The 27,296-nt window shown below is 44.1% G+C and overlaps 4 protein-coding genes across 13 annotated transcripts in view; 1 reads left to right on the plus strand and 3 right to left on the minus strand.

Annotated features, from left to right (window-relative positions):
- Window positions 1-302: 302 nt before the first annotated feature.
- Window positions 303-936, minus strand: LOC111591897 (NADH dehydrogenase [ubiquinone] 1 beta subcomplex subunit 7). Its single transcript, XM_023303805.2, has 2 exons — window positions 884-936; window positions 303-811 (listed from the first exon to the last, which is right to left on the minus strand). Exon 2 carries the CDS (start codon window positions 808-810, stop codon window positions 457-459), a length of 354 nt encoding a protein of 117 aa, XP_023159573.1. The 5' UTR covers window position 811; window positions 884-936; the 3' UTR covers window positions 303-456.
- Window positions 937-1,259: 323 nt separating this feature from the next.
- LOC111591907 (E3 ubiquitin-protein ligase highwire) overlaps window positions 1,260-27,296 on the plus strand; it is a 43,734-nt gene continuing 17,697 nt past the window's right edge. Inside the window, exons 1-13 of the mRNA XM_023303817.2 lie at window positions 1,260-1,638; window positions 2,033-3,119; window positions 3,287-3,670; window positions 4,207-5,311; window positions 5,380-6,082; window positions 6,140-6,279; window positions 6,434-6,969; window positions 7,038-8,133; window positions 8,194-8,382; window positions 8,461-10,924; window positions 10,982-11,129; window positions 11,196-11,298; window positions 11,588-11,723. Of these exons, the coding sequence (XP_023159585.2) occupies window positions 1,568-1,638; window positions 2,033-3,119; window positions 3,287-3,670; window positions 4,207-5,311; window positions 5,380-6,082; window positions 6,140-6,279; window positions 6,434-6,969; window positions 7,038-8,133; window positions 8,194-8,382; window positions 8,461-10,924; window positions 10,982-11,129; window positions 11,196-11,298; window positions 11,588-11,723 (8,162 nt within the window). The 5' untranslated portion in view covers window positions 1,260-1,567. The remainder of the gene's footprint in view (window positions 1,639-2,032; window positions 3,120-3,286; window positions 3,671-4,206; window positions 5,312-5,379; window positions 6,083-6,139; window positions 6,280-6,433; window positions 6,970-7,037; window positions 8,134-8,193; window positions 8,383-8,460; window positions 10,925-10,981; window positions 11,130-11,195; window positions 11,299-11,587; window positions 11,724-27,296) is intronic.
- Window positions 11,832-21,012, minus strand: LOC111591908. Of its 9 annotated transcripts, XM_023303818.2 has the most exons (6): window positions 20,167-20,554; window positions 18,474-18,556; window positions 14,937-15,266; window positions 13,567-13,944; window positions 13,138-13,297; window positions 11,832-13,063 (listed from the first exon to the last, which is right to left on the minus strand). In XM_023303818.2, the coding sequence occupies exons 3-6, from the start codon at window positions 15,096-15,098 to the stop codon at window positions 12,390-12,392; spliced, it is 1,374 nt and encodes a 457-aa protein (XP_023159586.1). In that variant the 5' UTR covers window positions 15,099-15,266; window positions 18,474-18,556; window positions 20,167-20,554; the 3' UTR covers window positions 11,832-12,389. The 9 variants fall into 9 exon arrangements, with proteins under 9 accessions (XP_023159586.1, XP_023159593.1, XP_023159594.1 ...); XM_023303825.2 differs by lacking the exons at window positions 18,474-18,556; window positions 20,167-20,554 and adding an exon at window positions 20,946-21,012; XM_023303826.2 differs by lacking the exons at window positions 18,474-18,556; window positions 20,167-20,554 and adding an exon at window positions 20,946-21,002 and having other exon boundaries at window positions 14,937-15,274.
- On the minus strand, window positions 22,406-23,940 carry LOC111591910. Of its 2 annotated transcripts, none has more exons than XM_023303831.2 (2): window positions 23,793-23,940; window positions 22,406-23,312 (listed from the first exon to the last, which is right to left on the minus strand). In XM_023303831.2, the coding sequence occupies exons 1-2, from the start codon at window positions 23,803-23,805 to the stop codon at window positions 22,828-22,830; spliced, it is 498 nt and encodes a 165-aa protein (XP_023159599.1). In that variant the 5' UTR covers window positions 23,806-23,940; the 3' UTR covers window positions 22,406-22,827. The 2 variants fall into 2 exon arrangements, with proteins under 2 accessions (XP_023159599.1, XP_023159598.1); XM_023303830.2 differs by having other exon boundaries at window positions 22,406-23,318.

Below are 27,296 nucleotides of genomic sequence, written 5' to 3' on the forward strand. Positions count from 1 at the left end.
TGTGTCGTGCTGACAATGTGCAACACGAGCTCATCTCTAACAAAACTGTTATTTCATGGGCTGTCAACTTGAATCACATATTATATATATTCGCACTTAGCAGTTAACGTTAAGCTGAGAGTTTTTAAATTAACGGTAATGCATTGCATTTATGATAACAATTTGCGTGATTCCAGTTTGTAATTGAAGCCGTTTGAAATGAAAGTTTAATTCTCTTTTAGTTCGCACTTAAAATCCCAATTTTGTTTGATTTGAAGTTTTCTTTCTCATTTAATTTACTAAAAAAAAAAAACAGATCCATATTATTACTAGGCATAGTATTTATTGAAATTTCCTTCGCTCGCGACGGGCAGTGTGTGGAGTTGGTAAACGTGTGAATGTTGATTTTCGGCTGCTCCGGTCTGCTGGGCAGCACCTGCTCTGCTTGTCGCTTTGAACTGAACCGAACGCTTAAGTTTAGCCCTGCTTGGCAAGACGCTTTTGGCGCTCAAGCAGCCGGCGCTCACGTTCAAACTCCTTCATGCGCAGCACATAGTCCTCGTATTCGCAGGTGAGATAGTCGTGCTTCTCGTGCGCACACTGATAGACGAAGGGGAATTTGTCAGCGCGACAGCCACGATAGGCGAGCAGCTTGTGGGCACAATAATCGCGTTCCTTTGGTGTCAGCTTGGCCGATACCATTTCCTCTTCGGTAGCTATCATGACGCGTTCCTTGCGCGACCCAAAGCCCAACATGGGATCAAAGCTGGGCACCACATCTGGGCCGGGCATTACATCTGGCTTCAAATAGTGATTGAGAGCGTTGCCCATGCTGTGCTAGGCGGTAGAAACACATACGTTAAATGCATCCAAATTGCAATAGAAAATAACAAAAATAAATTACGTAAAATGTTTTTCCTCGATTGTTGCTGCTGCGGCGCTGCTGTCAGTTCGGCTGTTGTTGTTGTAGGCTCTTTGACAGCTGTTGTGATACAGGGCTGCAAAAAGCACATTTTCGTGCACAAACAATCGATGAGTATCGTTATAGCTAATTTTAAAATAAAGCGCCTCTATAAAATGAATTTTGTAGAAAATATATACTTTAATAGTTAAATTAAACTGAAATGCACCAAAAATACATTAAATAAATAATTCTGAAATATATTACAGTTTGTATCGATGGTATCGATGATAACAGTATTTCAACCGCAAAAAAGGTCCTGTTGCCTGTTATCGATAACTTAATGGCTCACATAGCCAGTGGTGCAATCATACAACAAGAAATATGCATTAAGTTCGCCAATAGACTAGTTAATTTCTTAGGTATTTTGTAAATGTTTGTGCAATAAAGTTTAGCCAAAATTCAGGCTGACAAAGCGATTAGCTACTAATGTATAGTTGTTCGGTGGCAAGTGCGCGTCTCGGATAAAAAAATCGGTGGTCGGTGTGTAACGGTATAAGCTATAACGGCACACACATGTACATACAGAGGATATATGTATATATATATATCTAAAGCGCATACATAAAATCGATTTGGTGGCAACAGCAACGCAAGAGGCAACGCATTTGAAATTGCTAAAACGCAATGGTTGGATTACTGAATCCAATGAAATATGGCGATCATTTCTATGAATTGTACACAAGCAATACACGCAGGTAAGTGTAAATAAGGACAATGGGCAATGCGGCGGGGTGGTGGCTGCGGATGTGTCGGCGACATTGCATTTGGGGTTGAAAAAATCGATCGATTTGCCGTTGGCCCAATGTATGTATGTGTATGTAGGTCTTCAACCCCTAGCTCGGCTGCTGTGCTGCTGGGTCTGATTTGACGGGGTTGAAATTTGGCGCCTGCACTTTTGTACGACAAGTGGGCAGCACTGGCCAGAACAGCTGATCGATAACAGCTGTTTGCGACCTGCATTAATTTGTTTGTTGTTAAATCGATAAGCTGATTTGCAATGTATGTATGTATATGCAAAGCAACTTGATCGACGTCCAACTATGAATACCCTTGCTTATACTCTCCGTCTACTCTTTCTCTCGTACACAGAAAGTTGCAAAATGAGCGAAAGGCTCTCACGAAGCGCAAGAGCCGCAAGGAGAAATCGGCAGCAGCGATGGCAGCCGCCGCCGCAGCTGCTGTGTTGGAGGGTAATGCGGCAGGCGGCCCTGGAGCAGGCATTGTAAACCCATTGGATCCGCCGTTGGTCAAGGACCAGCTGCTTTTCATGCCAGCGTTTCCGGTGGCACACATTGAACTCGACCCAAATGCGTCAAAATTTGCTGTCTTCTCAGCCATACGCTCCACAGTGCTGGAGGCAGAGACACGCTTTGCTCTTTTCCACGAGAGCAGCGGACATGGCGCCATGGCTGCAGCATCGGCGCTCAAGAAATGGAGCGGTAACATGGGCTCATCGTGCTGTTTGGTCTGTGCAGGCAGCTGCATGGTCAGTAATCTGGTCGATTGCTCCTGTCATGCTCCGATTGCGATGGGAGTTGGTGGCGGCGTCGGTGCAGTAGGTGCTGCAGGCGTTGCAGCAGCGGCCGCCGCTGCTGCTGCTGGTGGAGCGGCGGACAAGCGCACGACAAATAGCGCCAATAGCGATGCCGACTCGGACACTGATGAGCCAGAAGAGCGCGAGCCGGTCTATGCCACTGTTCCGCTTATTGTAGGCGCCGGACTGCGAAGTTTGTTCGAGTTAATTGCGGATGCACGCCACATCCAGCCGCTGCTGTGCACCAAAGCACTGAAAGCGCTGCTCGATGTTATACAGGGTCAGCAGCCGGAATCGTTTAAGCTTGAACCCGAGGACCTGATCAATCCGCTGTACGATCTGCTCTTGGATCTAGCCACCATGCCAGCGGCGCTCACCTCCAGCACAGGCGCCGAGGCAAACTGGTCAGCCATGGCATGCGCCGCTTTACTTGGCCTCTGCATTGCCCGTGGCGACACGGGCAAAATGCTAAAGGCCATCGCCGCCATGCTCATGTCCCCACGGCAGCTCTCCGCCCAGATTGTCCAATTGCCCGCCGTGCTGGCCGCTCTGCAGCATACGGTAGTGAGTGCGGCGCTTAACAAGCCAACGCGTCCAGACTTCCATACACATGGAGTGCCGCACAATTCACTAATCGATGAGGTAAGTAAGGGCATTGCTGAAACTAGCTGGTCACAGTTGATGTGACTAAATGAATATCAGAGACATCAGATCTAATCAATTAAATAAACCTTATATATCTAATATTTGGATAAGTGAAATATTAAATATTGCCTCGTTCTAAAATATTTTGTCCAACTTTTTTGCAGTTCGCTTTGAAGCTGCCTTTGCTGACGGTTCCACAACAGCATATGGCACCGGCCATGGCCTGCGATGGCGTCTTCGTTTATGTGCTATACGGAGGTGCATTGCTGAAGATCGGCACCGGCTTTGGCGGCTCCTACAAGGGGCACATCTATGCACAAAACGACGAGTTCTGTCGCGAGCGCAGCGCCTGGCTGGGCTACAGCGGTGGTCAATTGTATTTCCGACGCAATTGCAAACGAAGCGCGGATCAGCTGCAGCTGGTGGGCATGGACACGCTGGCCGTCAAGTCAATGAATCCACTCAACATGCTCTCAATGCGCGAAGGCCTCAACTATGTGCTCTTCACGGACGACGATTCATTGCATGCCATTTGCAGCAATCGCGATGTGAGTGAAAGTCAATATCTGTATTGTAAAATTCACAAAAATTAAACAGAGGTCAGAGCCAGAGTTAGACTGAAGTCAACGTTGGTTGCTTATGTTTTCCAATTGAATATGAATTGCTATCCATTCATTTTGTATAACAGAAATATATTTTAAGCTGTGAAACTTCAAATGTATCTTATTCTACAAAAAGTAGTTGATTTAGGATTACATAAAACGTCGACTTCAAGATTGAAACTTAACATTAGTAGATGAGATGTAGATGAGGCGCTTCAAATGTTGCTCTTGGGCAGTCCAGGAATAAGTGAATAGAATAAACTTGACGACAGCTTGTGCTGTGGCTACTCAAGCAGCAGAGTTTCCATGAACTGAATACTCTAGATTTCTGTTCAGTCTATCAATCATAAGAGAAATCATTATTTGCCCTTAAGAATCAAGCACTTGAACCAAAAAGCAACAGTTGACAGCAGAAAAAGACAAGACACTTTAAACTAAGCTCTTGGATATTCAATATTAATCATGTTTCTGCTCAATTATAGGACACACTGGTGGTTAAGAAACTGAATCTGTATCACAATAGCTACAGCAGCGAGCCGCCGCCTTTCGAACTGCCGTTGCAATTGGCGCGCAAGAAGTTTCGAACGCTGGGCTATGCGGCATTTGAGGATGAGTTGCTCAATCAGCAGCAGATCCAGCGCATACAGTCGGCGCACAACAGTTTTGAGCCGAAGTTGCCGGCGCCGTGTCGCGATGCCGATGTGCTAGGCATGGCCTGCGGCAAGGAGTTTGGCATCGTTCGCGCCAGCAATGGACGTGTCTACTACTATGGCAAGTCGGCAGCGCTTGGTCTGAAGTGTGTGGGTCGCACACCGACACTGAAGCTAACCGAACTGATTGTCTCGAAGGCGGCGCACATTGTCCATGTGGCCGTTGGACACGATGGGATACATGCGCTGCTCGTCAACGATGATGGGACCGTCTATTTTGCTGGCACTGCACGGCGGGGCGAGGATGGCGACAGCTCCAAGAATAGACGCCAACCAAAGGCTGTTAAGCCCAAAAAGATGAGCAAGATCGACGGACATGTGGTGGTGCATGCTGCTTGCAACAATGGCACCTCCGCCTTTGTGACCAAAACAGGCAAGCTGATTATGTACGGCAAAGATACGGCGCATTGCGATTCGATGGGCTTTGTCAGTGAGCTGCTCGACCAGCATGTGACCAAAGTGGCCCTAGGCAAGGCGCACTGCGTCGCGCTAAGCGCCAAGGGGCAGGTCTTCACCTTTGGCCTGAACAACAAGGGTCAGTGCGGACGTGTCTTTAATAAAATGATGCCCGTTCGGGATGTGCCCAGCTCTTCGGCTGCTTACGCGCTGCTCGGCCTGCACGGCGACAAGTTGCGCCACAAGCTCGACTTCTCGACGCTCTGCGACTACGACGATCACAATTTGGTGCAGGGCCAGTGTCGCGTGTGTGTCATGTGCCGCGAGTGCACAGGCTACAATGTCAGCTGTGTGTCGGCGCTCAATGTGCCGCTCGAGCAACGTTTGGCCGGCAGCATTTGCCCCTGCGGCCATGGCGATGCAGGCTGTGCCAAGTGCGGCCTGTGTGCCGCCTGCGTTGCGCTGCAGGAAAGCGAGATAGGTGAGGGAGAGTCGTACATAATTATATATTGATTAGTTTTAACATTTTTATTCATCAACCACTTGCAGTGGCCGCAGATGCCAAGGCGGACCTGAAGCCATTGCCAGGCGAGCTACAGCGCCAGCAGCGCTCCAAGACGCTCATCATGCGGCGCAAGGAAAAGAAGCCCTCGGAGCTGGAGACTGGCGCCGCTGGCTGTGCCGGCGGTGGCGGCACACCCACCGACCTTGACAAGGACCCACCGCGTGTAGCCCCGCTGGCGCCGCAAGTGTTGCAGCTGCCCAGCGGATCGCCAGTGGTACAAGTGGCTTGCGGCCTACACCACACCGTGGTGCTCACCCTGGCCGGCGAGGTGTTCACCTTTGGCAGCAATCAGTATGGCCAGCTAGGCAGTGGGGATCTGCAGGCAGTAACGGGAGCAATTCGTGTGCAGGTGCAGGGCGCCATCAGTCAGGTGGCTGCTGGCAGCAATCACACTGTGCTGCTCACACACAAAGGTGTTGTCTACACATTCGGGAACTATCAGAAGGGGCAGCTAGGCCGGCTGCCCGGCGACTATGGACAGAAGACGGTGCCAAACAGTGTCATTGCCCAGCAGCAACAGTTGCAGATGCAGCAGCAACAGCAGCAGGAGGACGAAATGGCCACACAGGAGGCCGCCTGCGTCTTGCCCGGTGGCTCCAAGGAGACAATCCTTATACCGCCCAACACAGCTGCTCTCATCGCACAGCGTCAGAAGTTTCTGTGGAACTGTGCGCCTGGTGCCGTCTTGTAAATATAGCTCGACTGTTCATATTGATTCAGTTCTAAATGTATTAAATCTTGCAGTGGCCTGGGCCCCAGCTATGGCAAAAAGGTTACCTGGATCGGCGCCAATGGCGACCAGACCTTCATCAAGATTGACGAATCACTAATCACAGCTCAAATGCTACCCAAGATGCACGTGGTGGCCAACAAGAAGACAATACGTTAGTATATTTGCTTCCATTCAAAAGTAGCGCGAGAAATTAGAAATTTTATTAAAAAATTTTAAATTAGAATATTTATTTTTAACGTTAAGTAAATGTCATTTTTATATGAGGAATAATCTGAACTCCGCTCCTGTTTCTCTTGCTTTTCTAGTACTCATTCCCAGCATACCGCTGTCCTTTCATACGCTCTCCATCAACCGCAGCGACGGCAGCTGCACGCCACACTATCACGGCCAAACGAACTTTTCCCAGCTGCTGCAGACGCAGCAGCAACACGGGCAGCCGGAAATCAACCGGAACGTGGACGTGGCGACGCCTTTGATGGCTGAGCTGCCGCTGGTCAGCAGCAGCACAGCTGGCGTGCCCATCAATGAGCAGATGTCGCGCAGCATGCACGAGGCACGCAATCATATATTCGAGGATCAGCACATGGAGGTGGCTCAGCCAACCTCGTTGACAGCCAGCCCACGACTTCAGCGACGCATTCGACCCCGTCCAGAGGCAGCAGCCGCCGCCGCTGCTGGCGCCTGCCCAGCTGCTGCGTCTCCCACAGAACAGCAGACGCTGCCCACGCAATTATCCTTTGCCATGGATCCCAGTTACAATGTGCTCTGGGTCTTTGACGGCGTTGGCCGCAAGCTGCGCTGTCACAATGTTGTCGCCAGCGAAATATCCGAGTCTGATGTGGTAGGTGTCATGGTTTAAATTGAGACACGTTATTAAAGATGACTGATCTTTCATTTGAATACTTGCAGAATGCGGCCAATTATCGGGCGTTGCTGTCGCCGGAGTTGTCGCTGCCGTGCAAGGCGGAGGCGCGTGTGTCACGTTCGCAGGCATCGCTGAATCTTCTGGCCTGTTTGGATATACTCACATCCGCACAAGATAATATACCCGGCTGTTTTGAGCAGGCGCTGCCACAGCAGACGCAGCAGGCGGTGGAGGCGCAGAGCGGCGAGTATCAGGTTGTGAATCGCTTCGATAACTTTGGTGGGGGCTGGGGCTATTCGGGCCACAGTGTGGAGGCGGTGCGCTTCTCAGCGGATACGGACATTATGATTTGCGGCTTCGGCATGTTTGGCGGACGTGGCGAATACAGCTGTAAGCTGAAGCTGTACGATCTGGGCACCGATGGCGGTGGCTATGAGAAGGAGGGCGTCCTCATCAGCGAGACCAAGGAGGTGCCATACGAGTGCGCCGCACGCAGCAAGCACCACATTGTGCTGCCGAAGCCGGTAAGCGCAGCAGCGGGACGGTGGTATTTGGTGTGGGCGCGCATTGCGGGCCCCTCCTCGGACTGTGGCTCATGTGGTCAGGCATCTGTGACCACCGAAGATCAGGTGGTCTTCTCCTTCAAGTCCAGCAAGAAGGCCAACAATGGTACCGATGTCAACTCCGGTCAAATACCCGCAATACTTTATCGTCTGGTCACGCAAGATTGTAAGCAGCCATCGCTGCCACACGATGCGGATCCCGTGCAACGTATCTCGCGGGCTTTCGCCAATAGCGTGAGTCGCGAGTGCTTCGAGAGCTTGGTGGTGCTGCTCAGCTGGTCGTGGGACTGCTTCAAGACCCAGCTACGCGAGCAACGGGATCGTGCAAGACCGTTGCAGTTGCAGCAAACGCTGCAGTATCTGGGCTATGTTAATAAATCCTGCCTGCGGCTGCTGCGCAAGTACACCAACGAGATTTATCCGCAGCGCGCAACAACAGCAGCAACAGCAACAGCAGCAACAGCGGCAGCAGCAGCCACCGCAGCAGCTGCTGCTGCTTCGGCCGCTAGCACCTCTGCTGCAGGCGGAGCCGTTGTCGCCGCTCTCTCCAAACTGCAACAAAAGCCAAACAGCAAAGGTATAATCTATTAACTAGACAGTGCAGGTGCTTCAGCATTAAACTCTTGTGCTCTTACAGACAAGTCGTCGAATCGCTCGCTTAGCAATGCGGGCAGCGCCCAGTTGTCCAGCTCTCAGTCCGGCACTTCGATGACCCGCAAACCAAACCTGGAGAACATTCAGCTAGCCGAATGCATTGGCAACGTTCGCGCTCTGCTCATTGGCATCTTTTGCGATGACATCTTCAAGGATATTGCCACCGATGAGGGTGAGTGCAATCGGAGCACATACATATATCCATATATCAAGTAAATATTTATATCTCTAACTAATTTCCCGTCTTCAGGCTATGCCTTGGTCTTGGAAATTCTGGACGAATGCCATTTGAGCTTTGTGGCCTGCTTTGATGCGTTCTATCCGACTTCATCGCTCAAGTGGAACTGTCTGTGCGATTTATTGGCCCAAATGGATCGTGGGGCACTGCACTCCCGCCTGCTGAGCGCAATTCTAGCCGGGCTCTGCTCGCCCACGGTGAAGCTACGTGCCACATTCTCGCTGCTCAATGCGGCCGGCAATGAGCGTCAGTCGATTATTAGCCCAAGCGATAATTCGGGTCTGCCGATGCTATCCTCAACGGAGGCGCATCAGTACCCTATACTTGTGGAGCAGATGATCTATCGCACGCAGCAGGAGAAGAGCGACTTTCTGAGCAACTCGTGGACGTTCAAGGACGTGCTGGTGCGTCTGCTGGACATAATAGCCAATCCGATAAGGGCGCGAATCGAGTCCATCTACAGCCGCTGCCTGGGCGGCAGCTATGCGCTAAAGGAGTGCATCAATCAGGGCCTCATTGATAACTGTTGCCATCTGTTGGCCCGCGTTCTGGCCGAGATTGTCTATCAGACAGCTTTGGGCGAGTACGATAAACTATTTTTGCCTCCTCGCACGCTGCACTCGACCAGCTCCCGATTCGCACGCTGCGATTTGAGTCGCACCTGGAACACGGGCAACTTTGGGCCGGATGCAATTGCCTTCTCGGTGGATCGACCGGGCATAGCCATAGCTGGCGCCATGGTCTATTCCGGTTCAGGCAGCTATGACTATCAGCTGGAACTACTTTATGATAATACAGTGGATCTGCAGCCACAGCACAAGTGGGAGACACTGGAGTCCATATCGGGCAGCTACGATCAGGAGGCAGTGCACAATGATTTAGCCGAGATTAAGTTTGAGCACCCGGTCCATATCAAGGAGCATGCACGGTACGCTCTACGCCTTTGTTCCCAGGGCGCGCGTACCTGCTCCGGCGATGCGGGCGTGCCCACGGTGCGGGGTCCCTGCGGCGCCAACTTTCATTTCTATGCGTGCGATCTGAGCTTCAATGGCACGACGCCCGCACGCGGCCAACTGCCCAGCATACTCTACTACAGCACGCCCGTGAAGCAGCACCAACAGCACCAGCACCAGCACCTGCAGCAGCCGGAGCTGACGGGCTGCTCGTCAGATGGTGCACATGCCGGTGCCTTGGCCAGCAGCGAGGTATCCACGCGGGATACAGCCCTACAAATCGCCGCTGACATAACTAAAAAGTGCACAGAGCTGCTCATACTGGCGCGCAATGCTATGGCCGCATCCTGTTCGCCCACCGACAATTCGTCGTCGAACCACACGCAGACCATTGATTCGGAGCACAATATAACGCCCATTGAGGAGCACATGGACATCAATTGGGCAAATAATTCGCGAACAGCAGCGCTGCCTGTTGATCCGCAGCTGTCAACAACGGCCAGGGATCTGGGCAAGCGTATCGAGTCCTTCTCCAAGGGCATCATGGAGACGCTCAAATTTGATAAGCGCTCAACAAATCCCTTCGAAATGGAAATCGAAATTGGAGCCACTGAAATTGGCGTCGAGGAGACGGCCGAAATGAATTTCTCCAATGTGCAATTGGCCGCCAAACTGAATGGAAATGAGCGCGCAGAATACGAGCTGGCGGCCGAGGAGCCGTTGCCCGCACAGCAACAACAATTACAGCAGCAACAGCAACTGCAGCAGCAGCAGCAGCAGCTGCCGCCACAACAGCTCCAACAGCAACAGCTGCCAACGCAGGTGCCGCAGCAACTGCTGCACTCGGACTCGGAGGAAGCGCAAATTGTGGGCGGCGGTGTTGCCGCCATGCAGTTGCTGGAGGTCTTCAATTTGGCCGCCTCAAATATGTTCCATACGCTGCTGCCACTGGTCTATGCGCACATCTCCAATTTGGCCTGCAGCGATCCAAAGAGTTCGGTGCAAATCCTTGGGCTGATCAAGGAGATATTGCCGCACATTGCAGCGCTCAATCAGCTGCACGTGTCCAAAGATCAGCGCTCGGAACAACTGAGACCGGAACCAACACCCGCCAGCAGCACCACCAGCAATCATTATTGCATTGTGGAGAGCGAGCATCCGTATCGCAGCGCCAGCATCAGTTGCTACCGGGTCGAGTTTCCGCCCTGCGTCCAATGGCTAACCATTGAATTTGATTCACAGTGCGGCACTGCGCAGCTAGAGGACTATTTGCTGCTCTCGATTCCCATGCGTCCGACGGCGGCGGCGACGACTACCACACAGCCCTGCCAATCCACCACAACGCCGACAACAGCCGCAGCAGCAACCGCTGGCGAGGAATACTATGACCTGCTCGACAATAACGTGAGCACGCGACGCACACACAATGCCCACTTACAGATGACCAGCTGTTGTCGCACGACCAGCACACTGCCCGAACCAGCAGCGGATCAGGATTGGATTGTCGTCAAGAAGTTCAATACGTAAGTCGATCGATGTAATAGCCATAAACCCTTCTTATGTATGCCCTCTGCTTGTAGCGCCTCCAACTGGCTGCAGAACGTACTCATTTTGCCCGGCAATTGCGTTGAATTTTCTTTAGAAACGGCTTCACTCTACGCCCAGGATCCGCACAATAATCGCTATGGCTTCAAGTGCCTGGTGGTTGGCTACGATAATCCCACAGCGGTGAGCTAAGCAACACATCATCCATCTCTTTCTTAATTATTCAAACTATTGCTCTCTCTCGCTCAGATCAATGCTAGTAATTCATGTCTCATACGATTGGAGCAGGAGCTGTCCTATCTGGGCGGCATGTGCAGCGCAAATTTAATGAAAAAGGATCTCAATCTGCCGGGTAAGAAAGGTCACAAAGTCAATCAATATATATATATATATATATCATAACTGTCAATACCTCAGCTTATAACTTGCTATAACTTGCCTTTTGGCGTTGGCTTTTCCATATCGTAGCACTATAAGCTGTCAAATAATTGAATGAAAGAGTTCTACAATATTTTTTAGAACGCCTTTTAGGTGGACTTTCTCCTCTTTGATTATAGTTGCTTATCGAGAAGATATGATATTACTTAATATTTCATTATATAATACATACTCATTCAATTTTGTATATAATATTGATGCAGATGACAAGGACTTGGACGACATGAGCGCCGTTGAGGAGACAATCAGCACTCATCATGCGCTCCTCTCGAAAGGCTTTGCGCTCTCCGAACCCCAGCTGACGGTGCATCAGGCATTGGAGTCATATCTGCCCATTGGGTAAGTCGTTAAGTCTATGTCTGTATATCAATTGATTCTTAAAAAATAAATATATTTTTAAAACGAATTGCTTTTGGAATGCAATGAATGCTTCCTTTTCCAGAAATATATTATCGTCTTTCACTGTCTTCCAAAATTATATAAATCATATAATAATAGGTGTCTGAAGAGCATCTTTCTAAATATTTCTGATTCGAAAATTTCTCTTCAAATATGCTCTGCGACTGTGTCTTTTTCAGCATATCAATTGAATATATAACATATATAATTAACATAACCCCATTTTACAATCTAGTTTCATACGAATCTTAACATCATGTTTAGGTTAGTTAACAATTTATCAGTACGGCTGCTTAGACTGTAGATTGGGTTCACATTACAATGAGATTGACTTCTTTCTTTATATTTTAAAGTGAATCGCATTTTCTATATACAGCTTGTATGATTCAGGGATTAACATAGATATAACATTATAGATAGGATTATTTAGATTATGTTAAACGTTACAAACTAAACGTACGCTAATAATTTGGTACAACAAAAGGTCACTCTTGGTGGTTCTTGGTGGTGGTGGTGGTGGTTGTGGTGTTGCCGCTCCGCTTAAGCTAGCGTCTTTCAGCTGTGTGTGTTGAATTATGTGTGAATGTGTGTGTATGGCTTGTAACTTTACAAATCAGTCTTGAGCAGGCCAGCGTTCTCGATTTGGTATACAATTTGCGTCTCTTTGTAGGTGCGCGGCTCTGGCTGCACCACATCCAGCTTGCGTCTTCGACGCCGCTGCGCCACGCACCACCCCATCAGTAGCAGCAGCAACAACAGCAATACCAGCAGTACGCTGCCCGCCACAATGTACGCCGTATAGCTAGTCTTTTGGCACTGCTCGCTGATTAGCTGCCGCAGTGGCACAAATGGTGCTGGCGCCATCTGTGGCTGGGCAGCGAAAGCGCGGAACGTTAACTGCTCGCTGTGCAGGCGAAAGAATTCAGCACGCGGCTGCGGCGGCTGAGCGTTCATATCCACCAGATCACAGCTCCAGGTATTCTCGTATCTCAGCTGCCGTATGCTCAGAGCGAAACGCTCATCGAAGCGCAGTGGCTGGGCCGCGGCACCAGTTGCCTTGCCAGTCGACGGCAAACTCTGTACCGTGTTGTTATGGAAGCGCAGCTCCAGCCGCTCGCTCAGCTGATAGTCGCGATGAACGCCCAGGCTGCGAAAGGCTATCTCGCTGGTGGCGCCAAACTGATTGCCGCGCACCGTAACCGCGTCCTTTATGTATGCCTCCAGCCACTCGCCATCGATGGCCGCAAAACGATTCTCGCTCAGGCTCAGCTTGGAGATGACTGCAATTCACACAAAAAACATATATGAAAAATGCTGTAAATTAAATATAGATATAGCTAATCGGTTGACTTACGCTTGAAGGAGAAGGCGTGCGAGTGTACCTCCTGGAACTGATTGTTGCGCATCGCCAACTCGTTGCTCACCTCCAGCTCGTAGAAGGCGCGCGTCGGCAAGTCCCCAATAAAATTGCAATTGGTTATTGTTAGCTTCTCCACGGCAAATTTTTTGAAGGCCTGGAAATTTGCAAGAAATATATATGATAACGATATACCAACTGAAACGGGTACAATCTTCTCTTGGCATTGGGTCGAGTCGAGATCTGTTACGCCCAAAAGAGTCTTCTCTGCCCCCTTTGTATGTTCCCCAGTCACATCCCCATTTGGATTACGAATCCTATCTCCAAGTTAACAGTTATATGTATATAGGTCACCAATTTGAGTATCTTCTGACTCATATGTGCCTTAATCTAACAAATGTGCGAGAAGTTTGTTTTGTGGCTCACCTGACTCTCGATGCGCTGCACGGTGACGCCGTCCAGTTTTAGCAAGATGGCTGTATCCTTGATGGTAGTGAAGCCGAATGGATGCATTTGCTCGATGCGTCCACGTGTGAACGAGATCTCTTCGATGTTGCCGCTGATCGCAAGTGAGTCGATCAACTGAAAGTTGACGTCCTCGAACTCGACAATCAGCGCCTTGTTGCTGGCATCGCGGGGCACGCTTAATGCATTCTGCTGCAGCACCAGACGCTGCAGCTGCTTGAAACTAATCTTGCGCAGACCTTCGGTGTCATCCAAAGCGTTTGGCTCCACAGTCAAATCGCGACAGTTGCGTATTTCCACCTGAAAAACGGCGCCATGCAGCTGTGGCAGCACCATCGGCTAAAGAGAAGTTGAGCGTATCAGAATATGTTTATGCAATTGCTAAGCTACACTCAGAGAAATGACGTGGGAAAAACACTTCAATGCGAATGCAAAATTTCAAGTTAATAGAGTATAAATCATTCTTGCACAGCGAAACGAACGAAGGAAAATATGGATACATTTCATAACTATTTAAACTGCGTATCAAACGTCTATTAACACTAAAAGAAAATCAAACCATTACAGTATTTGTTGAATAACTATATATCCATATAATGAACTGTTTCTAAAACAATTGAACAAATTCAGAAATGTTATGCGCACTCTCCACACAAATGCTATCTTATTTTTATACACGCTCACGAAGCGGACAGAGTATATTGGCTTTGTGCAATGTTCGTCTTGTTGACTGCCTTAAATTTTGAAATATATAAACTCGGAAAGTGCTATATCTACCATATTATGGAGCTAGATTTAAGTTACTGTGTTAAGTTACCCTCTTAAGATTGACCAATATATCTTTCTGAGTTCTTGCGGGATCACTATGGTCCGCCCATTGGGGCATGGCAAGGATTCGCCTGCATTAATGAATTAATTTTTTAAACATTTTCACTGTTTGTGAGCCGTGAACAAGCATTATGTAGTTGGTTAAGCCGGTTCCTAGTTCTTATTAGAAATACTTAAAATATTTAATTTTTAATTCTTTGCAGTTTTCCTTTAAGTTTCATAAGCTGACATCAAAAAGCTTATATGTCTTGTAGGTCTTCCATATCTGTAAAAGTTTTCTCAGATTGCAGATCACAAATTGTAACGACTCGAGTTCAGATGACTAATACTACGCATAGCAACGTACAATATATTGAGTGCGTCTTCAAGAAAATTAGTTGTACTTTTGCTACCAGTCAGCTGGAGATATATATCTATAATAATCATATAATCGCTATATGACTTTGAAGTTTTGAACACGTATTTTCGCTGAGTGTAGACACACACACACAGTGCTGACTCACCTGCTCATCGTTGTTGCAGTCGCAGGTGATTGTGGTGTCGTGCTCGGTGCAGCCGACCTTTGGCAATGCCGTCGCTATGCCCGTTGTGGTGCAGCAGAGCAACCACAGTAGCCAGAACAGCACCACACCTGTGGGATCTTTAAGATTTCTGATGTTTCGCATTTTGGCTTGGCTCTCGAAAATTTGGACTTTCCTTCCTCACAGCGAGCTGTGCATAGTCGAAGTGAATAAATGTGTTCCGTTTGCCTTCAATTTGGTTCTGCGTCGTGGCGTTCTCTCTCTCTCTCTCTCTCGCTCTTTCTGTTTCCAGCTATTCTATTTCGTTTCACGCTGCAATACTATACTCTAATAATACCTCTCTCACTCGTGTTCTCTCTCTCTCTCTCTCTATATATATATATATATATATCTCATGTGTTTAATCGCACTCTTGACTGTTCGTGCTGATAAGAACGGAAACAAATAAACATATTTTTTTTACCCTGATTCCATTGGAAATGGGAAATCAGGGTATAATGGTTTTGGGCAAAATTATGTAACAGGCAGAAGGAGGCAGACCCCATAAAGTATATATATTCTTGATCAGGATGACATGCCGAGTCGATTGATGCCTGTCCTTCTGTCTGTCTGTCCGTCTGTAGAGCACGTGCATATCGAGTTTGTTTAAAATATTCGATAACTATTTGTATTTAATTATTATCGAATAAAAATATGAGTGAAATGCAGTTAATAATTTATATCTTGGACGTCTTAAGAGCTAGAGCCTCCAAGTTTCTTATTTCGTTTTATGTATATTTTATGCAATTTTGATTTTTGTTGGATTTTGGATACCTGCTCCAAATTTCCCAAAATTCTTTAAATTTAAGTTCAGTTAGAAATAGGGCCATTCTGTGAAGGCGTTTACATCTCTAATTTCAAATTTCCTTAAAATCCACTAAGTAAACCACAAGTTATTAAAGAAAACGTTTGGCCAATTTGCAAAGGCACATCTCAAGCAGCGCCAAGCGCACGTATTTTTCCTTCTTCTCACTGCTTGAATTATCAGCTGCTACTTAGCTTCAAGTTTGCAACTCCTTGCGTAAGCAGTGCAGGGAGAGGCGACGCTCGTAAGCAATAATCTCTGGGTTCGAGCACCGCCAGAAGGAGACATTTTTTTATTGTTGTTTAATTATGAGGTGGCGGTGTTGGTAAAGTTGATGCACGTTGCGTAAACAATTTGGTTTCGAATCTTGGTGTCGAAATGAGTGTTTTTTTTTTTGATATTTGATACAACGTACGGAAAATATTAAAAAACGCAGATAGGACTGGGATGAGGGTATCTCCTAGTCGGGCACACCGACTAGAGCTTTCTTACTTGTTTATCGTTGAAGGTGTTTACTTTTATGCCCTGAACCCATTGAAAATGGGAGAAATGGGAGAGGTTTCGTTTAAATGTTTCTGGCACACTCCATATACATATTCTTGATCAGGATGACGAGTTGAGTCTATCTAGCCATGTCTGTCTCTAGTTTATCTTTTTTATTCCGATAACTCATCCATTTCCTTATTGTCGATAAAATCGATCGTTTTCCAAGCTTTACTTCAATAACACAAAAGTTAACGACTTCAAATTTATCGTGTAGATTTCGGAAAAAATAACAAGGAAATTTTATTTTTTTTTTTTAACATTTCAGCAATTTAACAAATAACAAATTAAACGAAAACCTTAACTTAATTTTTCGAATTTTCAATTAAAACTTAATTTTTCGAATTTTCAATTTTGATAATCATTATTAATAATTTAATAATGGGTAAAGCCACCTTTATTTGAAATAGTTTTGTAAATTCTGTTCGGCATAGAATCGTATAGGCACTTTAAATAGTCCAAGGATACTTCCCTCCAGTTGCTGGTAATTGCTGATTTTAAAGACTCAATATTCTCAAATTATCTGCCCGATTGATAGACTTTACGCGCTAACCATGCCCATAAATTGTCTACGATGTTTTAATCTGGAAAGTACCGTCACATTATCGCAAAATACGAAAGTACATGGAAGGCAACTAAACACTCTGAGTTATTGATTGATAATTTCTACGGATAATTCTGTATTAATAAATATATGTGACGATGGGAAAAAATAGTCAGTATAAAGTGTATAATCAGAAGCAGAGAGACGTGCAGAAAAAATTTAAGGTTAGTTTTATAATACAATCGAAAATATCCGAGCAAAAACCTAAGTGTTTTCAATTGAAGCATCGTTTTTTTACCTTGCTCACAATTTGAAGAATTTGTGTTTTAGTTCAATATTGATACTCACTTAGCTCGATAATGATCGATCATCATCATCATCATCAACTAACGTTCATATATTGTTCTAATTGAATACGTAACTAACGGCACTGATCATAGTGCAATGCATATATTCACTGAGTTAGTGATCGTTCGGCTCCAATCAGCGCGAAATACTGTTAATTGAGTTTTGGAGGTCATCGCACAGAGAGCCCATTTTCAAATAGGCCTCCGATCCACACACAGAGCAAGCAGACATGAGCAATTATGCTTTTCTATTTGTTTATGGTCATTTCATTTGTTTATAGAACTTAATTCAAACGAATTTTGTCATCGTACAGCTGTCTGGTGTGCGTAAAAGAGGCAGATAGAGGCAGTGCGAGATGGAGGGATAGTGTGTGCCTCACTCCACCTGCCCTGTTTCTATCTTTTTCTTCTGTGCACAGAAAGTTGCGCTCAAGTATATAGTAAAGCTTACAGCTGCTCAGTTCGATATTGATTACTTTTAGTGATATTGAAATATTTCGATATGTTCAAAAAAGAAGAATTGATCAATGGCTATATATAATTAACTATAGTAAAAAAAACTAAAAAGTTATGTTAAGTGTTTGAGTAGGGGCTAGTTTGCGAGTGTCCTAATCGAGCCTGCTCGACTATGAGATACCCTGAACCCTGTCCATCCATCTACGATTCTCTTATACAACATATAGGCTTAATTAAACAAATTTTTCTGTCAGATGGACTTTCTTATTCAATGACATAATGACATTCATATGTCTGTGTTAGCCTAATCACAAGTCTCTAGTGTTTGTATTCAAAGTCCAAAATATATAAAATCTGCATATTCATTTCAAAAGCCTCTTTCTATTGTGGTATTCAAGTTCAGCTTAAAAACGAAGTAAAATTATCGATTTTTATCGGCAATAATAAATGATCAGTTATCGAAAAACAAAAAATCTCGTGGTCGTGATCAAGGAATTCGCCATGTCTCTTACACAAAGCCACAATTCAGATTATAATTCCCATTTTAAATGGGTTCAGGATATTAAAAGCTAACCAACATAAATTCGAATGCACTAAAAGAGTCGGGCAGCTCAAAAGAAAGATAGAGCGATAGAGAAAGGGAGGGAGAATGAGATGCTTGTTAAATACTTTCTACTTGAGTAAACAGCTTGCAGCTAAGCAACGGATGCGAGACAGACACGCACTTAAATTGGGGCTTTGGAGAACCCTTTAGCTGTTTAATTAATTTATTGAATCGTACTTACGCATAGGAAATTGAATAAAAACAGATTGACATTTCCTGCGCAACACCTCGTTCTTTTCCCGACTGCAAATATAAAATGAGGCCCTGCCCCAGTGACAAATGTTGAATATACGGCTTATCGCAATATAAAGTAATCTTATCATCGGAAACATCGATTAGATAAGTACTGACTCAATGATTAAAAAAAAACTCTTACGAAATTTCTTGTTCACTGAAGTTTCTTTTATGCGTCTCAAAATAAAAATACCATAATTCGGAATAACTAAGCAGACTTACTCAATGCTAAACTCTAATTGTTAACACAAATTTAATTTTTTATTAAGCTTAAGTTACCGTTAAAACACATATTGCGGTAATAAAAGCTATTAGGCCTTTAATCGCTCATTGTTTTGACAAATTTCGTCAGCATGTCGAAAGAATTCGCAAAGCAGATCGGTCCCGATTTGAGAAATCGAATAACACTGCGTTATTGACACTCGACACACGTCAACATGACATAATCTACATACAGTTTTTGCAAAGAAACTCTTTACAGACTGGAAAACAATACAATTTTTTACTTTCGTTGCAAAAATAAAAGCGTCTTATTCAAATAAACGAATCTTTTTAATAAAATGATAGAAAGACCCGATGAAAAGTGAAATTTAGTAATAAAATAAATAACAGAAAACCAAAATTACAAATTTATCACGCTGTCAAGAAACTATTTAGACAAAATACTTTGATTGACCTAAACTTAAAATTTAAAACAAGTTGTGCTAATTTGAATATTTACTAATTTTGATATTGAATATCATTTATTGGAGGCGTTGTTTCATTGAATGCACCAACTTTGTTAGATATTCTTCTAGGAAAACAGCTTTCCTGATTTCCGATTTCCCACTATTTTCTTTAAGTTGACACAAACATGTTCAATGATGCACAGATCGGGACTCTTGAGTGGAATAACCTTGCCACCACTATAAAGAATCCAAGAGCGCACATTAAAATTCTCATGCTTCGAACCATTGTCTTGGTAGGATTTAAAATTTGGACTATTATTGTTAATATAGCCAACATTTTCTCTTTAAATTAATTTTTTAAATTTTGGGTCATTCATGGTGTGCTTTATAAACAATAAGTGAAAGCTTATGACGCTTACCCAATATCATATAATCATGTTTACAGCAAAATTAAAGCACTTATTTACATTTTCCAATCAAAGCGCAGTTTCTTAGGTGCTATCCATTTGGCACAATATGCCGACCACTTGACTTGGGCTAATGGGCCATAACTACATACATACATATTTATGTATATATGTTTATATGAATGTATTATGTATGTATGTATTTATGTAAGTATGTATGTATTCTGGGCTTTTGCTGCAAAGCTTTGTTGTGATTTTTTGTGTTTTTTTTTTGGCAATTTTTGCTAAGCTTGAACATACTTTGACTTTGAATGTTGATTTTTGTTTTGTTTTTAATAGTTTTTGTTACTTTTTGCTTTTGCTGTACGCTAATTTCAGGTTTTTAATAAATTTCAGATTTTTATTGTCCAGCAACAAACTAAAAATACATTTTGTACATAATACTTTTAACCTCTAAATATCGAAATAATTAGCTTTGGGTATGGCAAGATGCCATTTCCGATGTTTTTATTTGACAACTTTCAATTGGTGTGTGTGTGTGTGAGGAAGGGAGATATTGTCTTACCTAAATACAAAAGAATGTGAATACGCGAATTAGCGTAGAAATTTCATTTGTTTTGCCATGTTTGCGCCTTTCTTTACGAATCTTAACAGTGCGGCCCTCGCTCACACTTGCAAATTCCCTAAACGGTCTTTTTTAGTGCTCTTGTTTATTTTGTTTTGTTTTGCTTACATGTGTGGGGGCGTCTGATCTCAGTTCACTATTTCCACTAGCTTACGCAACACATTCACACACACATATATATATTTTGCTTGACGATATCGAGAGCGAGAGCGAGAGAGAGTGAACGACAGAGCGTTAGCGCAGGAGTCACCATGCATAATCCTGTCAAAAACGAAAGAAATGCGCTTTGCTAAACATTTTAGCAACTGCAATGCTTGCGTCGCTGCCAGCCCTCACCGATCTGTTTGCATAGGCTCGCGCTCTTACTCTCTCGTTCTGCCCGCTCTGTGCTCACATGCTTGCTGTTGTGTGTATTTAACGGCAGCAGTGACCACATGCAAAAACAAAATGAAATACTGAAAAATATGAAATTTGTGCTGCTGTAGTATTATAGCTTTGCACTTTTTGTTGTACTTTTGGGCGACATACACTGACACACACATAAGGTGATATTATTAACTATGCGCACATATATAAACAAAAAACCCAAATAAGTATTTGACAGCCAACAGTTAAGCGCAAATATTTGCATTAGCTATGAAATCAGCGCACAAAATAAAATCAGCGCCGCTTTAAAAACACAAATATAACGTAAGCAATGGAAAACAACAACAGCTAACCCACGGTCAGGCCTGAGCTTTCGGTTGTCGCGACCGGCGTAAGCGCGTGCAAATGTCAAACTGAGCGCCAAAACGGAACAACGAAACATTTACGAGCCGCAGCAGTACCAGCAGAAGTCGACTGCGCTTAATATTTCTCTCCCGTTGTGTTGCTTTCTCGCTTGCACTAAGCGCTGAGCATGTAACAGCGCCGGTGCAGCTGCGACTGCGGATGCCGCTGCCGCTGCGTAGCTTAGCAAGCTTTAAGAATTTTTGCGTTTTGTTTGTCTTTTGCCTTTTTGTTTGTTTGTATACTCTGTACATTACGCGAATGTGAGCATATTGGTATTAAGTGTTGGCGCACAGAATGCCTCACATACGAATATGTGCAAATATGCATAGCTTTACGATCAGGATTGACCACACTCCACAAAATCGAAATTAAGTTCAAGTTCATTGAATATTTAAGGTAGTTACAGAGTATTTCACAGTCGGTGACGGACAACTGCAACGTTTCTAGTTGGTGGTCTTTGCCTGTTGCTTTGATTGCTCGCGGCGCGTTTAATTGAATGCGCGTCAGCCTGACACGCATTGCTTGACACTTGCTGTCGCTATTGTTGTTGTTGTTGCCACTGTTGTTGTTAGTGTATAAGATGCCCCCGCAAAAGACAAGTACGTCCCGGGCCAAGCAGCCACTTACCGAGTTTGTGAAGATCAATCATTGCTTGGCAACTCGATAACCAAGACTATGGAAATAACATAATGTTAACTTTACATAACATACAGTGTTTGCTGTAAGCAGCATAGTATCAACCCCAGACTTAGCTAAACATACGTTGCTAAGCCAATGTTAACTGGCAGCACAAGCTACAGCTACGGCTGTTAAATAGCATCATTGCCGATAAAGCGAGATAAATATTGAGCTATTTTAAGTATGCATAACATACAAATCTTAAAAGTGCTTGCTTTTTTATGAACAATTGTCTCAGGGCTATGCTATTAACATATTCTCTGATTCTACTGACCGCGACAAAGCAAAAACAACAAATAACATCGGCGCTTGTAAATCAAGTTATTCAAGAATTTAAAATACAAATCATATACATCCGATATATACATATCCATATACATATATATATATATATGTATATATATATTTAATCAGACCTGCCTAGAGCGGAAAAATCTCCATTAATAAGTATGCCACACGCGAAGCGGCTTTTGTTTATGCAACCGAAGCATTTTCAGCCCGATAAGGCATCGACTATGGATGAGTCAGTGTCGATAGCTTGGAACGCAGAGCTTCCAATTGCCAATTGTTTACACAGCGCAAAATGTTAATTGTCGCATTCATTCCTATTCGTTTTCAAATTGTTTTGAAAATAAAAACAGTCGGGCTCAACAGCTGCAGTCAAATATATATATATATATTTCGATTTCAATTATCAATGCAGACTTAAAGTATGAATAGCTTTCTTTGCCTTCCATGCGAGAGTGTCACGGTTCGAATTCTCAAAAATTCTCAATTTTCTTTAAAGACTTCTTTCTTATCCCCTTTGTTCATACTTTACCCAATTTAGAGCTCACAAACTTGACTTTAGTGGGGAGTGATCGACTCAACCTTTCAATTTATACAAAACTTGATATTTTATGTGATGATCCCAGTTCTAGACCTCTGCATCACCATGTCTTTTGTGAATATTCGCAAGGATACAGATCGATCGAGGTTTCTAGTATGTACATCTTTTACTTCTTAATGATAATGTACAATTTTTATAAATATATGAAACGAAATTTGCTTAGTGCCTGAGCATTAGTGTTAATATTGTGTCATATATATGTACTTGTTATAATTATGATTGTAAACCTAATTGATCACATGTAAGAGAGCCGTAACGAAGGGTTACGCATCAGCGTATTGCATATCATCGATTTTGACAGTCTCATTGCTTCCGCCGGAATGATCCGAGTTGCTGTCCGGCGGCAAGGTAGCAGCGCCTCGCATATCCATGTGTTCCATGGCCGCAAAGCTGGCGTCCCCATCCAAATACTTAAAGGTTTCCTTTCTACTGCTGGTGTTGTGGGTGTGGCTTGGATGATGTGATGACAGTTGGCTCTTGTTCCGAGCCGATGTCATTTGATTGTGCTGTGAGTCGCGTATGTGCCTCTGTGGCAGCTCTGGCGGCACAGTCACCACTGTGGGCGGTACACTGATAGGAGCGGCATGGGGTGTTGAGCGCCAAACGGGCGTGGCGTATGTGGCATAGGTGGCATAGGCGGCAATGCTTGTGGACGGCAGTTGCTGTTGCTGGGATGGAGGTAGTGGCGAGCGGTAAGGAGTGGCATACTCTGGGATGGCCTCGTAGGCGGGTGGCATGTCGTCCTCATCTGCAACTGGATCAGATTAAATCAGATTAAAATCATATTGAAACAGAGTAAAATTAGTATGACCTGAGTTATGGAATATGAATTAGTGAAAAATATTTATTCGAGACGCACTTCCTCTAACACAGATCGGTATAATGACATCCACATGTGAGAAATGTCGAAGTTGAGTTGTCAAAAGACAGGCTCTATCTTAATGGGAATATATATATATATATATATATATATATATATATATATATATATATATATATATATATATATATATATATAGGGCTGACTGTTGCATACATTTGCACAAGAACATAAGCTGAATTTCTATTTTCAATGGAGAGCGGCAGAGCGACATAGATATGACGAAAAAATGAGTACGGAAAAAATGTTACATAGAGATAAGATGGAGAATATGGAAGCAACAGAAACAGACTGATAGTCATATGGAACAACATTAAATATCGGACGTAAATAGTCATTCAATTTTACATTGTATTTGCATCGCTCACGTAACTCTTTCGAGTGCGACTAAGCTGCAGCTTGGGACTCGACGGCGACTGTATAGCTGCTATGTGGACTGAATGTGGATTCTATTAGAAATACAATAGCATCCTTGTATGGCTCTCCTATGGATCAATTTTCTTATAACTTATTTTAATATTAGGTCTTTGTATAAATAGTCAACTTGTTTATATATATATATATTTATATATATATATCTTATATATCTTTTTTAATAGTCTTGTGTTGTTTTATGGTCACACATACTAATTGATTGCATGGGCTCCGAATAATCCTGGACTACTGGCTCTTCGGTTGAGTGTTTATTTGAGTTGTTTAGCAATAAAGCTTCATTGTTACTTTCGTTGTTGTTGGGATTGCAATGATTCGGATCGTATTCCAGATGTCTTTTGAGTATTTGTTCTATATCTTTTGGTATCCGCTTGATATTTATCAATTCTATGATTCGCGCGTGACATTGCTGGACGGTGTGCTTACTGTTAATTAGTTTTTTGAGGTGCTTCCTAATCGCCTCATTTGACGTGTTTTTCGGTAAAAGCTCAATTTTTTGTTGCAGTTTTTCAAGATTCTCGGGGGATAAGCTGCAGTATTGCTTATTCTTGTTTAGGAATCTTTTCCATAGTGCTGCACAACACAATATAATTGCAGCAACAATTGCCAACATTATCAGACATGCTGCTACGATCGTGCCGATTGAGTAGCCCCTTCGGCGCTCTTCAATTTCCTGCTTCGTAAAGAAGCCGTCGTTGTCGCGTTCCAACGTGTTGCCATTGAGGCAACGCAGGCTGGTCTGATTCTTGCCGCAAACCTCATTAGCGTAGCGTCGCATATGCATTTGGCTGACATTAAAACAGCTCGCGAGGCGATCGGGCAATTGGCAATATAGTTCCGAACTAATATCGTGATCGGTCAGTGTGGGCATCAGCTGCTGCAGATCATCGCATCTACAGATATGATCCACACTTGTGGCTCGCACCTCGCAGTCGAAGTTGAGACTGCCCGGCAGCGGATTCCTAATCGAATTGTTTTCGAACGTACAGCTCGTACGCATGCTGTGATCCCCGTTCAGCTGGATGGGCGTAAAGGTTTCGAAATGATTATCCTTCACCAATACCGACTCGTAGTTCTTCACTTGGATCCAATTATTGCCCAAGCTCTTAAACGAATTGCCAACTATCGAAGCAACTACGCAGTGCACCATTATGCCATTATCCATTATTTCGTTGATGCTGCGAGAAAGTGGGAAAAGTGAACATTACTTATATTATATAAAAGGCATTTGCTTATTTCAACTCCTACTTATTTATTCTGGGCTAAGGACATTCTCTTGTTCGTGTCGATTATAAATTTTATAATTGGAGTAGGAAACGTGGCTCGACTTGCTTAGACCAAACTCCTCAAGCTTTAGTATTTACCTAAGCCAGCTATGTGGTTGATAAATATCAGCAAGTTCCACATATAATGTTTCGCTTATTCCACGCTTTGTCTCATACTTACGTATTGTTGTGGAATGTGAAGGTGGAAGTTCCACTGCCCATGATGGCCTGACCGTCGATTGTGCCGATCTCATTGCCTATGAAAGTAATTGCCTCGCTGCGCAATTTGTTTGTGATGGCCATCGGCTCGATCCATCGGATTCGGCAGTGGTGGAATGAGATCTGGTTCATGTTGGTCACATCCAGGGCGCAGGTCTGAATCACGCCGATCGTGCAATTTATAAACGAAATTTTATTGATCGACGAATCGGTCCGACCGAACTTCTCGATGTGCGAATTGGTGACAATTAGCTGCATTCAAAGTAAATGATATATTTGATATCAAAATCTACTCCACATGTATCTCTATATGTACTCACTTTAGTATTCGAGCTGCGATCAGTACTGGGATTATAGTTCTTCTCGTTGATCACCAGAGTCTCGATGTTCGTCAAAGTGCACGACATGTTCATATTTTTAAAGCAGTCTTCATATAATACTACGTATTTGTTGTTCTCTATATTCAGCTTGCTCTCTCCATCTTAAGATAAAGAGAGGAGATAGGATAACGTTAATAACTGTAACTTAATCACATTTAAAACTCTACACATTTGGATAAGTTGAAGTCATCCATACATATATATATATATATATATACAAATACGTCGATTCCTGACATTTCACTCACTTGAAAAAGCTTCAGGACGCAGGAAAGAGTGCCCCACATTGACTAACTGAACATCGGGATAGCCAGCCAGATTTCCACCTAGAAAATTCGCCGTTAACTCCACCTGATTGTTGCCATGGTGTCCGTCGATCATAAACATATTGACACGATTCTGTTGAAAGAGACCATTGTGCACCTCAAATTCAGTCTTATCCGCTAAATCTACATAGATGGCCATTATGGCGGGCGGCACTTGATACTTGTTGTCAAACGTGCGAGACAGCTGCAAAAAAAGAAGAGACACAGAAACAATTAGTGAGTCAGAGAGTGAGTGGTGTTTGCATGTTGCCCTATCAGAGGTGTCCCTTCCATTAAATAGGTAAACACATAGAGAAAGCAATCGATAAATATCGAAGTGCCTCGCCATATTCCTTTTGAGTTCAATAAACATATCGATACGTAGTCATTCAATAACTGATCGATAATTTTAGCTAGTACAAGTTGTAAGCATTTCATAGCGTCTAGCAATCGTCGATATTAATCAATTTATATCGATTATCGAATAGAATGGACTTTTGCATATGCCCATAATACATACATAGCTACCGCCTGAAAGGGTATCCAGCCTTGGACTTGTATTCCTTCCCGGTTTTCAGTTGATTTTTCCCCCTCTTTTGTGCTGTTTTGCTTGACGCTTGACTTACATTTCTTGCGCCCGGGCATTTGGTATTATTTTTATATGTCTGTTGTCGCGACAACAGCAACAACAATAACAATTGCAACACTGCTGCAGACAACGACAAGTTGACCGCAACGTTCATTGCTCCAGCCCTGTCGGCTTTGCTGTTGCTCTTGCTGCATCTGCGTCTGCGTCTGCCTCTGGCTGTGTGCGAGAGCAATTATCTTATTAAATTAAAGGAAAATAGTTTGACTTCCAGCTGCTGGGGTGACAACAACAACAACAACATGACTAACGATTGTGTTGATTGTGCGATTGTTGGCAAAGTCTCAGATATCAAGTGCGGCTCACAATAAATAAATGCATACAAACGTAAATACGTAGTCGTACATACATATATACATATATACATACATACATACATGCACGCATTTTACATATATACAATCTGCATTTTTCAGAGCTCCATCGAGAGTTCAAGATCCGAAATCTATTGAAACATTCATATTTTTGTGATTTTCCATGCTCCACTGTGTGCGTGTGCATGGGCCTTGACCAAAGATTGAATAAACCCCACATCGGCGGCGACTGCTTTACATAGGGATTTATCAATTCCTACAGTCGCATAACCCATTGGGTGACACAGCTCA

Source organism: Drosophila hydei, unplaced genomic scaffold (assembly GCF_003285905.1).
Source record: "Drosophila hydei strain 15085-1641.00,03,60 unplaced genomic scaffold, DhydRS2 tig00000250-arrow-arrow-pilon, whole genome shotgun sequence".
Lineage (NCBI taxonomy): Eukaryota > Metazoa > Arthropoda > Insecta > Diptera > Drosophilidae > Drosophila > Drosophila hydei.

Excerpts from the sequence above, each read along its gene's own strand:
- LOC111591897 (XM_023303805.2), bottom strand. The coding sequence starts at position 810 with ATGGGCAACGCTCTCAATCACTATTTGAAGCCAGATGTAATGCCCGGC.
- LOC111591908 (XM_023303825.2), bottom strand. The coding sequence starts at position 15,098 with ATGCGAAACATCAGAAATCTTAAAGATCCCACAGGTGTGGTGCTGTTC. Across the intron at positions 13,298-13,566 it reads TGCAGCGCATCGAGAGTCAG|GCCTTCAAAAAATTTGCCGT; the intron begins GTGAGCCACAAA and ends GCAAATTTCCAG. Across the intron at positions 13,064-13,137 it reads GCACGCCTTCTCCTTCAAGC|TCATCTCCAAGCTGAGCCTG; the intron begins GTAAGTCAACCG and ends TGTGAATTGCAG.